Consider the following 12,711-nt stretch of genomic DNA (forward strand, 5'->3'; position numbering starts at 1 on the left):
CTATCTGGAGAATTCGTGACTCTTTTAGATCTCCTTAATGTAGGTTCAAGAGTAATTGATCCCGAATTTGATTCAAGTCCTGACTCCATATTTGGTTCTGCATTTGATTCTATCTCTGGTTCCAGTTCTAGTTCTAATCCAGATTCTGCTTCTGGTTCTTCATATTCAACTTAAGAATCAGTTGTAATCCCTCTAGCCACTTCATTTTCTGAGATTTCTTCTAACTCAAATGTTTTAGATGTTTGTTTGCCGGTGTTGGTTGGTTTTACTTCAAGCTTGTCCTTGTACATTACATTTTCATTAAATATGACATTCCTATGTTTTAGGATCTTTTTAATCCGATCGTCCCAAAATCGATAACCAAAATTATCATCACCATAGCCAATAAAGAAATATTTAATGGCTTTAGGATCAAGCTTATCTCTATTACTAGGATTTACATGCACATAAGCAACACAACCAATAATTTTCAGATGTAAGAGAGTTACCTTCTTTCCTGTCCATACCTCCTCAGGAATTTCAAAATTCAGCGGTATAGAGGGCCCCCTAATTATAAGGTAAGTTGTCATGTTAACAGCCCCAACCCAAAAATATTTCAGCAATCCAGGATGTATTCTCATACTTCTGGCTCGTTCATTCAGGGTTCTGTTCGTCCTCTCAACAACGCCATTTTGTTCTAGTGTTCCAGGAACTGTCTTGATTATTCTGATCTTATTCTCATAGCAGAATGCTTTAAACTCTTGACTATCATACTCCTCTATTGTCAGACTTCAGACATTTTAACTTTAGACTTGTCTGATTTTCAACTTCAGCTTTCCATCTTTTAAAGGTAACAAACACATAAGATTTTTTTTTCAAAAAATAAACCCATACCTTTCTTGTGGAATTATCAATGAAGGTGAAATAATAGTGTGAGCCTCCCAGAGAAGTTACATGAGCTGGACCCCACACATTTGTATACACTAGTTCCAAATTCTCTTTTTTGGCATCCTTCCTTCCTTTGAGAAACTAACTCTCTTTTGTTTCCTGTGAATACAATCTTCGGACAAACCTAATTCAACATGTTTTAGGTTTGACAACTTTTCTTTGGACACCAACAACTTTATTCCCTTCTCAGTCATATGCCCGTGCATACGATTCCACAATGTTGTATCATGACCATGATCAATTGTTGCTATAGTATCTCTCTATATTGCAGTTGCATAAAGTGTTCCCTTCATGAAACCTCGTGCCACAACTAAATTTTCTTTGGTTATCTTCCACGATCCATTCCCGAATGTTGTTATATATTATTCATCGTCAATCTGACCCATAGATATCAGATTTTTCTTGTGGCCAGGAACATGTCGGACATTTTGTAATTTTCATAGCGTGCCTTGTTATGTCTTTATATGAACTTCACCTTTCCCAACAATGTCCAGAAATTCACCGACTGCTAGATAAAATTTCGTAATTTTTCCAGCAATATAATTATTCAATAATTCTTTGCATGATGTTGAGTGAAAGGATGCACCTAAGTCCAGAATCCAAGATTCGACTGGACTGTCTATACAACAAATTAGTGCATCACCAACTTGTTTAGAAATTACATTTGCTGAATTTTCTTCCTTTTTCTTCTTTGGTTCTCTACATTGAACACTGTAGTGATCTTTTTTATCACAATTCCAACAAGTAATGTCCTTGCGATTTTTGGATGCCCTCTTCTCCTTGACTTTGATTTGCCATGACCATGACTTTGTCCTCTTTGGTTGCTTCTCCCCTGCTTTCGGTATTAAAAGCAGATCCTGGGGAATCACTTGATTCTCTTCGATGAATATCTTCTCTTTGAATCAAGTCTCTAATATAATTCAATTTGATTTTGGTACTTCCCGATGAACTACTAACTACAGTTACAATTGCAGACCAACTCTCTGGTATAGATGATAGTAGTATCAATGCCCTGACTTCATCATCAAATGTTATATTAACATAACTCAACTGAGTTAATATTATATTAAACTCATTGATATGTTCCGTGACAGATCCACCTTCTATCATCTTTAAGTTGAACCATCGACGCATCAAATAGACTTTATTTGAAGCAGATGGCTTCTCGTATATTTGATAACGCCTATGTCAAGCCTGCAGTGATCTTCTCGTTAATGATGTTAAATGACACATTTCGTGTTAGCGTCAAACGAATCACGCCAAGAGCTTGGCGATCTAATACATCCCAATCCGCTTTGGCCATATTCTCTGGTTTTACCTTAGTTAGAGGTTAGTATAATTTTTTCTGGTACAAATAATCCTCTATTTGCATTTTCTAGAATTCAAAATCTTTGCCATTGAACTTGTCAATCTTAATTTCCTTCTTCTAATGCCATTTTTCACAAAAAACGTTTATGTGAATAGTGCATGTGAATAGTAACGACGAATACTATCCGTGTAAGAAAAAATATTCCAATCGTATAAGTTAGACAACAATCACTATTGGTAAATAGTACTATCACTATTAATGAATAGTGTTAGTAATGATGATCAATATTATCGCACTATTCTTATGAATAGTACATGCACCAATACTATACTTTTCTACCAGAATTATGCTATCTAAGCTCTTACCAGTTGTTGGGAAGTATGTCAAGCTAATAGAAGGAAGAAAATATTTAAAAGAGAAAAGAAATAAATTTCACAAGGCAAGACAAGTCAAGATTTATGTGGTTCGACAATTTTTGTCTATTCCATGGCCACACAAAGAATAGTTCTTTATTAATTGAAGAGAAAGAAGAAATTGAGGGATGATGTGCAAATAAAAATGCAGACCCCTTTTATAGGCATTTGAATGCCCTGCCGACATAAGCATTTATGTCATAAGAAAGGAATTCAACTTGTCCATGTAAGCGCTTACGTCATAAGAAAAGATTCAAAGATGAATTCTTCCGCCTATCATTTTTCTTCTCTCTTTGACTTTTATTTCTTTTGTTTTGTCTACTTTTCTTTCTTTTACATACAACAACAGATTTACTTCTATCACGCTCAATTGGATAGGTGGGAGATTTTCTCATTTAGAGTAAGACAATTGAAGGCGGCAGAAATTAATTTCGAGCTCTGATATGCATAGTTATAACTTTCTTTCATTCATTTATACTTAATAGATGTAAACAAAGGAGATAGAGATTACTTTGATAATCTCTCAGATGTTACCAAGGGCTTCAACCCCTTAGGTTTTCTCTTTACCCAGCTTTAATAGAAGGAGGCAGTACGATTAAAAATATTTGTAGCTAATTTCAATAGAATTGATACGTACTGCTGCATCCATTAATGTATTGCTAAGAAAATGTAAATATTTTCTGTTAAAAGACGTAAAAGATTTAGATCAAAATTATAAACTTCAGTAGTGTAAATAAGTCTCACACTATAACTAATTATAAATATTACTTCATTCGTTTCAATTTAGATGTTATAGTTTGACTTGACACAAAGTTTAAAAAAAATTACTTTTAAATCATATGGGCTTAAAAGCTTTAGAGATAATAGCTTTGTGGGTCATGCATTTGTACTGCTATAAAAACTTCTCATATGTTATAAATAGAGTTTTATTTACGGTGAATGTCTATATGTTAGAGAGATTTTAGGGTTTGTTACTTGGTGACTAAGTTACTTTTTCCCTATAAATAGAGGGTTCTCCATTGTAATTCATCACAAATCAATAAGAATTCTCTCTCTCTACTTTTCTCTATAATACTTTTCTTCTTCTTTTATTGTTTTATAACACGTTATCAGCACGAGACTCTAACCAATTGGATAGAAACTTTGGGATTGAGCATAATGATTGTCAATTGTTCCATGAACTTCCTTCATGATTAAATTCTGTATTTAAGGTAAGTATTTTACTTTATTTTTCTCTTTTATATTCTTGACATTCTATAATTTGATTATAACTACAAGCAAAAACGATAAATTTTGATTGTAACTCTAATGGAGTTTGAAAGAAATCATAACCACCTAAAGTGGTAAAAATTTTATACCTTGCCATGATCAAATTCATGTATGATTGTGGGCAAAGAATTGAAAACCCGTCACATTGAATTTGCTCCATTCTCATTCCCTTAAGAGAATGTGATAGCAGTATGTGATACGTCTGAAAGAAAATAAAATTACTACTAGGTATCAATGGATGTTGGCATGGCAATAGACGAAATTATAATCGTCATCATGTGGTAATTGTGAGAACAATAAGAATTCTCAAAATAATCCTCCACTTTGTGAAAGTAATATTTGTCATCGATTTGACATGAGCTTTTGTAATGCACATACAGATGATTATGGTCCATTCATGATGTGAATGTGACAACATGTGATTTATGAATATATATTCATTCTTGTAAGAATATGAATGTGCTAGAGGAAGTGAATTTACCACACTCACCTCTAAGAGGAGGTTTGAGATGAAATAAGAAAATAATTTTATTATTATGGCATGAATGGTCATTGGTCATGTACCGATTGTAGAGCCAAAATATTTTCGCATTGTGATTATTAAAAGACAATGATAATGCAAGAAATAAATCTTGCATATAGTTTTGACTATAACCATAATGGTATAACTTTCTTTTTAAAAGAGATATTTACCATATGGATGTTGATGAATATGTGGTAGTACCAAATTAATTGAGAGCTCTGGAAGAGCCAATTATTACTATTTTGAAGGAATAAAATTGATTATCAATAAGGTATTATGTTGTAGTAAGTCTTAAAGAAACTTATTTAGTTTCTAAGGTATTCGCGAAAGTGGTTGGTTATATTGAGACTATAAATAAAGGAAAGATTTAATATCTTCTATTACTACAACTTGTAGCGGGGTAATATGTATGTAAAATAATTACCCGCTTTATTCTTCAGTTTGTACTACACAAATAAAAGTATACCACAATAAAGTGGATGTTTATTGATATAAAAGCTCATATCATAATAAACTTGGAGTTTATTGATAATTGCACACGTCATGGAATAAACCTGAACTTTATCATTATTGATAATTTATTCAGTTGGCATAATTGATTTAGCCACGTTAATTTAAGTATGATGTAAAAAAAATAAAAGAGAATTTACATGAGTAAATATTAAAGAACTAGAAAGTTCTTTGCGGATTATCTTATGTTGCTTGTTCTTATTAATTACTAAACCAACTAAAATTGGGATTGAATCCCATGAATACTGGAAATATCAAAGGTGAATATGGGCTCATTCACCTGCCATGTATACCACATAAGATGCATCTATAAGATGGTTACATGTACGATTATTATTAACCCGCAACCTGGTGTTTGCGGGGTAACTTGCTCAATAATTTAATTTAGAGCATAATTTTTAAATTTTCTATTCAAGATAGTTTATTTTGATAAGTTGGTTTACATCACAACTAATTTATCAAGATGATTTATTGAGTGCCTCCACTTAATAGTTAAACTATTGCTTATGAGAACAAAGTTATCTATATTAGTTTGATATACGTTATATACCAAAGTATATTACATTCTCCTTTCAGAAGTGGTTCATGGTCAGGAATCAAATAGCTCCATCTTATTATTATTATTGATGTGCGGTGTATATTTTGATTAACACCATAGCGCACAAAGATGGATTTTCAAAGTTGAGGAAGCAAGTTAGTTTTTCTAACATGAGGGGGAGACAGGATAAACAGTTGAGAAAAAGTTACGTGGAATGATATCATGTGTACATCTAGATTCTCGAATAAAATAATATAAACTTGAAGTTCATAAAATGATAATTCATTTGAAATATATTGCAAAGCATGCCAGCCACATTTGTTGACCTAAAGAAAGTAACTATATTCTCATTGAAAATGCTCCTATTAAGTCCTAGAAGTACAAAGTCTATGGTACGCTTAAACCATATAGACATATCTATTTCAAATAAACTTCTTGATAAAGAAGATGAGCAAATGATCAAAATGATCAAATAAAGGAGGCAAGTAACCTAGAAGATCACATGACATAAAACTTTATAAAATCTCATGAGAGGTCCGGATACCTGAAAATATGGATGAAGAGATCTCTATGTTATGTTTTTATGAAAAAATATTGGAACCAATATAAAATATTCGTCGACGACATCTATCATAGCACTAGGTATAGACGAGGATCTTAAGTCTATCGAATACAGACACAAAAATATTGACCAAATAGAAAAGACACAATTCAAATAGAATTGGTTTCATATGAAAGACATGTAGTTTTGGACATATAGTTCAAACACTTGAAAGTATAAAGCCAATGATATATGTAATCAGTTTTCGATATCTTATTTATCTAACATGACATGAAAACTTGATATGCATCTAATTAAAGTCTATTATATGACTTATATGACAATCCTTGAAAGATTTAAATCGCTTAAAGCATATACAATTCTTGGTCATGAAGTACTACATCCTACGTGCAATTTGCGCACATATGTATCTTGCTATAACTATAAGCATGATAATGTGATAGCGAGGATTTTGAAGGTGCAACATATTTGTTGGAGTTAATATGGCTATTTTTATTCATCAAATCTCTACCGACGTCAACCTTCAAGAAACTAGTGCACAAGATTGGAATGCGAAGGCTCAAGGGTGTGAATTGATACTCTCATCAGGGGGAGTTAATACGCATCTTACTCTTTTTCCCTTATAGGGTTTTGTCCCAATGGATTTTCCTTGCAAGCTTTTGAATGAGACAACCAAAAGGTGTATTGTTAGATATGTGTACTCTTTTTCCTTCACTATAAATTTTTTTCCCACTGGATTTTAATTTAGTTAAAGTTTTAATGAGGCACATTATCTGTTGAATAGACATTCGAGGTGGAGTGTTATAAATAAAGTTTTATTTATGGTGAATGTTTATATGTTAGAGAAATTTTAGGGTTTGTTACTTGGTGACTAAGTCACCTTTTTCTCTATAAATAGAGGGTTCTATTCCATTGTAATTCATCCCAAATCGATAAGAATTCTCTTTCTACTTTTCTTGTAATATTCTTCGTCTTCTTCTTCTTTTATTATTTTGTAACATCATAAGAGTAAAGTGGGTAAATAAATAATTTAAAGTTAAATTGTTTCCAAATATAAAACTATGTCATTCTTTTTTATAACGGACTAATAAGAAAGATATATCATTTAAACTTAAACTAATGGAGTACTTTCTTTTCAATCTAGCAATCCATACTTATTATAGATAGGTACGTGTAAAACAGTTTTTAAAACTAATCTCATGATCAAATATTTTGTTTCTATATGTCAATAAAACTAAAACAGAAAATCTATGCGCGGTGCAAAATTTTACCTGCTTCATTAGTTGCTCTCCGTTTCAAATTACTAATGTACGATAAGCAAAAGAACAGAGACCAAAGAAAAAAAGGCCTGTTACAGATTGCTTTCAATTCTCTTTCTGACGTTCTTTATTTTTGCGTTCAATTGGTTGTCTTTTCCGGGAAAGAAATACGTAGTACTTCTGTAAATATAATCAATTGCCAAATAAAAGAAAGTAAGAAAGAAAAAAGAAAAAGACAAGGAATTGAAATACCCAAAATGATAACTTACCACCTGGAGTTTAGGGGGTTTGTTGCAAACATGCAATTTACTCTGTCCCCGTTGACCATGGAAATTGCCGTCTCTGTCGTGACTTGTGAATTGTGATGGTTGTTTCTGAATGTTTTGATCTGTCCCTTTGAGGACAAAATACAAAAAATAATACTTAGAACAGAATAAAATAATTCCTTGAAACAAAATAAGGAATTATACTCTTTCGGGCCTATTTCTAATTTACTTCCAAGATTATTTGTTCTTCTGATTCTCCCAAGTAAGTTTTAACTCTCGTAGGTTGTTGTTATACTTAGTGTATCGCTAGATGTTAATATTGGTTATATGTTTTTGATCTTCTCATTGACGCTGAGTGAGATTGTATACTGAAACAGATGTTAAATTAAAAACAATCATAGAGATAAGTTTAGCTATTATCCTTTCTTACATTAGTATTCCTTATACATAATAGAACGCGGATTTATGTTCAGTACTTCTAAATGAGAAAATCAATTACTAGATCGACCTAAGGATAGGTTTGATCAGTCGACTATTAATTAGTTAGATCAAATGAATAATGGTGAAATATCACTTTTAATTTTTTGACCTTTAAAAAGTTATGATCTCTAATATTTTATGAAGATTCTAGACATGTAAATAACAAATTAGGAGAACTATGTCCGAATTAATTCAAACAAATATGTGCCATCACCTTAGTGAGATTGTTCCAGAGGCAAGGAAGTAGGATCAATGTGTATATTTCTATGTGTTGATGACCACTACCAGAATATATATTATTTTGAAGCTTTATTTTACGAATCTTCTACATGCTCGTAAGAACTTCTTAAATGAAATAGTAATTGCCCTTGTTTCAACATTACTCCAGAATGATGGTCCGCTCATAGAACACAGGGTTCCTAGCAATGTGTAAGGCGGATTGGCTGTCACAATATACACTCACAGGTGTAGGAAAAGGAGCAGTCAGTTCCTCAAACAATCATGTAAAGAGGAAAGAATCACAGAGAACCTTGAGCTCAAGCTTGAGCTGCCATGGAGAGAATACAGAAGCTGAGAGAGAGAGAAACTTCTGAAAATGAACACTGTAATTACTTAGTTCAGTAATTGAATACACATATACATGAGTGGGGTCCTCTACTTACAACATGGACCACTAACTAATTGCCAACTAATTGGCAGCTAAGCTAAACTAACATTTAACTAATTGATCGCTAAGCTAAGCTAACTAACAGTAAGTAAAATGCATAAATAGTCATAGCTCAATAAAAAAAATTTCCTTTCTCAAGTGGTTCTAATCTGTGGTATAAATATATGTTTTAGGGACCATGATTAATTTGATTAAAGCAAAGGAAAAGCAGATGGAAGCTGCTGCAAATGCAGACAAACCACCAGTTAAGGAGCAAACTGCAACACATTTACGTCTTCAAAGAGGTGTGTTCTTTTTTAGAACTGATTTCGCGATCAAGTGTATAAGTTTAAGGAGAAGTTCATACACAGATGCTCCAATCTCCGATATATTATGCTGTTATTTTCCGTGTGTTGGAATTCCAGTATAATATACTGGAAGTTCATACACATGTGCTACAATTTCCAGTATATTATGCTGGAACTTTCTGTGTGCTGGAGTTGCAGCATAATATGTTGGACGTTCATACACAGGTGCTCCATTCTCCAATATATTATGCTCGAACTTTCTGTGTGCTGGAGTTCCAGCATAATATACTGGAAATTCATATACAGGTGCACCAATCTCCAGGATATAATGTTGGAACTTTCCGTATTACGGCAAAATATTGACTATTTTTTAATGAATTTGCAAACGCTGATTATTTTTCAATTATCAGTCCGAACACTGGCTAGCTCGTGCTATTTCACGATACTATGCTATATGAATTGCGGATGTCATGACGTCATAATTTTCACTTTTTTTTGGGTGGAATATGAGATTTATTCATTAATAGGCAGGCAAAACAGAGTGCATGGAGTTCCCATTGGGAGCAAACGTTTTTTTTTTTTTTTTTTGGGTAGGAAAAGATGCTTGTATTAATTGAACTAAGTGACATTACAGGAAGCGGTGGAACTTGATGGTTCCCCAATACAAAAAGATGTTACAACAGGCAGACAAGGTTGTCCCAGAGTAGTACTAGTAGTTGATGCTGAATTTAAATCAAAAAAATTTTGCTGCTGGCCATATGAGTTGAATGGAGTCGCAACTGTGTAGTGCCCATACGGTCATGCGTTAGATCATCCTGCAAAAAGAGATGAGGAAACGTACTCGTACTAGTACTAGCACCAGTACAATCAAAAGAACTAGTAGTAGAGTTTTCAAGCATCGCTAAATTATTTAAAATAATGACATTAGTAGTACCCGGGGCAGTTTTATAAGATATATTATGGGGCATATGAATTCATGATTTTTTGCGAAATTATGTGTTTTATATATGTATTTTTTTAGAATTTATCTAATATTATCCGTTGATACCTATGCTTCAAAAAGATGCGAATGATACACATAATTAAATATTGAGTTATTTACCTTAAAAAAACATGGATCGATTCCCAATTACCTAGTCATAATTTCGTCCAATTGTACTTCTTTTTGTACTCTATTTTTCTTTTCCAAAGCTAATTCTTTTATATAAGTTCTGTTGTTTCCGCACCAATGAATTGAGATATGATTACAATATTTTGTATATATTTTCTTGTAGATATTAGTGAGCTAAATCTACCCCCAACATGTACCATAGAATTTCCAAACGGAAAAGATGACCTCATGTACTTTGAAGTCTCCATTATCCCTGATGAAGGATATTATATGTAAGTAATTTCTGTACAACTGCTCCCCTCAGTTTCGCGGCAAAAGAAAAGGAAGGGAAAGTAAATTTTCCTATCAATTCATCCCTTTCTGCTTTGGTGGTATTCATTTGGTGAATTGGTAGATTATTTCCGTTTTTTTTTTTTTTTTGCTCTGTATTTAGGGGTGGGACATTTCCATTCTCTTTCCAAATTCCTCCGCTCTATCCTCATGACGCTCCAAAGGTTAAGTGCAAGATCAAGGTGGGTAATGGTTTACATAGTTTAATCATATCTATAATTGTGTCGGAGACTCTTACTATTGATTATGATTATCACTGGTGATTTTGTTTTTGCAGGTCTACCACCCGAATATTGACGTGGAAGGAAATGTGTGTCTGAACATTCTTCGAGAGGACTGGAAACCTGTGCTTAATATCAACGCAATAATCTATGGCTTATATCATTTGTTCACGGTATTTTGACAAAATTTCTGGTGTAAAGATATTAATTTTAGAAGTATGTGTGTAACTACAAGTTGCAACCAATTCTGCAGGAACCAAATCCAGATGATCCCCTAAATCATGAAGCAGCTGAGCAGCTGAGAGACACACCAGGGGATTTCGAGTACGACGTTAGGACGACAATGGAAGGAGGAGGTAAAGGCAACATATACTATGATCGCTGCATATAGGAATATGCAGTTGAATGTTGTTTGCTGATGCTACAAACGGGAAGCTCACAAAGCAGGACACCAAGCCACTTTTTTGTTCTTTTGTTATTTCAAGTTTGTACTTGAAATTTGTTAGGGTAGTTCATGTAAGAGACTGAAATTGTAGACCCCTGCATGCATGAATTTGTTTCCAATTTTGTCACAACTCAAAAATTCCAACATGTCGTGATGGTGCCTAACACACTTGCTAGGCAGGCCGACAATCACGTAACAACTAAACATTTGAATAAAACATGTTTTAATAAACTCAATAACGGAAAATCTCACAAATATCTGATAAAAGTAACTAAAACTCTACTACAACCATCACAAAATCTGGTGTCAACGAGTACATGAGCACTATTAAATATCAACATAAACCAAAATTCTAGTACTATTGTCTGAATAATAGAACAGTACTGAAGAAAATAACAGGAAAAAGAGTCGAGGTCTACGGACGTCATAGCAGCTACCTTGAAGTCTCCAAACTAGCAACTGTCACGACCCGAATTTTCTACCTTCGGGACCGTGATGACTCCTAATATTGAACTCGCTAGGCAAGCCAACGTCATAGTTTATTACACATTTTTCCTTTATCTTTCAGGTATATATAACTTAACAAGATGAAGCAACAGAAATAAATGTGGAAGAAACAATTTAAAAGTTTAACTTAAACATTAACTAAATCCGAAATAACATCTACCCAAAACTGGAGTCACAACTCACGAACTGTCTATGATTACTACAAGTAATTGTCTGAAGAAAATATGCGTCTGTTTCGAAGGAAAAGTAAAAACAGAATACAATAAAGGTAGAAGGGGACGTCAGAGCCTGCGGACGCCTGCAGGTCTACCTTGGGTCTCCTGAACTGAAGGCAGCACCCTTGAACTTTGATCAACTACTAGCTTCGAAATCCGCACAGGAAGTGCAGAGTGAAGTATCAGTACAACTGACCCTATGTACTAGTAAGTGCCGAGCTTAACCTAGACGAAGTAGTGACGAGGCTACGGGGGGCATACAACATATACATCCTGCAACAGTTCATACGAAACGAAAAAGAAATACAAAATTTACATGAACAATAACTGACGTTAAATAAATCCGGAATCCAACTATACTACTACTACTTTTAAGCTATAACCGATCCTTAGGGGGATTTTCAATATCTCAGTAATAGACTTTCAACAGAAATACATGCTAAAAAACATAACAGATGCGGCGTGCATCCCGATCCCACCATATAAACTACATCAGTATCAATAATCCAACAATAACAGTGTCAATATTCAACGATAACAGTATCAACATTCTCCCTTATTCCTCCTTGTTGCGGCGCGCAACCCGATCCCACCTGTCCTTCCTTATTACTCCTTGTTGCGGCGTGCAACCCAATCCCACCAGACAATCACTTTCCTCAATTATTCCTCCTGTTGCGGCGTGCAACCCAATCCCAACATATGTATATATCAACACCAATCACAAAGAGAAAATACCAAGAATTTCACAAGTTAACCCAATTTCCACATTTCTACACTTCGACTCATATAATGGGTTATCATTACGATAACGAACTTCACCCATGAGGGCTAAACAACAAGACCAACCCAAGTGCTCCATAAAGCACCAACAA

At 33.7% G+C, this 12,711-nt stretch overlaps 1 protein-coding gene across 1 annotated transcript; it reads left to right on the forward strand.

Annotated features, from left to right (window-relative positions):
• The first annotated feature begins 7,694 nt into the window (after positions 1-7,694).
• Positions 7,695-11,225, forward strand: LOC107772913 (NEDD8-conjugating enzyme Ubc12-like). Its single transcript, XM_075236942.1, has 6 exons — positions 7,695-7,838; positions 8,897-9,007; positions 10,285-10,393; positions 10,555-10,633; positions 10,729-10,845; positions 10,926-11,225. The coding sequence occupies exons 2-6, from the start codon at positions 8,902-8,904 to the stop codon at positions 11,061-11,063; spliced, it is 549 nt and encodes a 182-aa protein (XP_075093043.1). The 5' UTR covers positions 7,695-7,838; positions 8,897-8,901; the 3' UTR covers positions 11,064-11,225.
• The last annotated feature ends 1,486 nt before the right edge of the window (positions 11,226-12,711 follow it).

The sequence above is a fragment of the Nicotiana tabacum genome, chromosome 18, assembly GCF_000715075.1.
Source record: "Nicotiana tabacum cultivar K326 chromosome 18, ASM71507v2, whole genome shotgun sequence".
Classification (NCBI taxonomy): Eukaryota; Viridiplantae; Streptophyta; class Magnoliopsida; order Solanales; family Solanaceae; genus Nicotiana; species Nicotiana tabacum.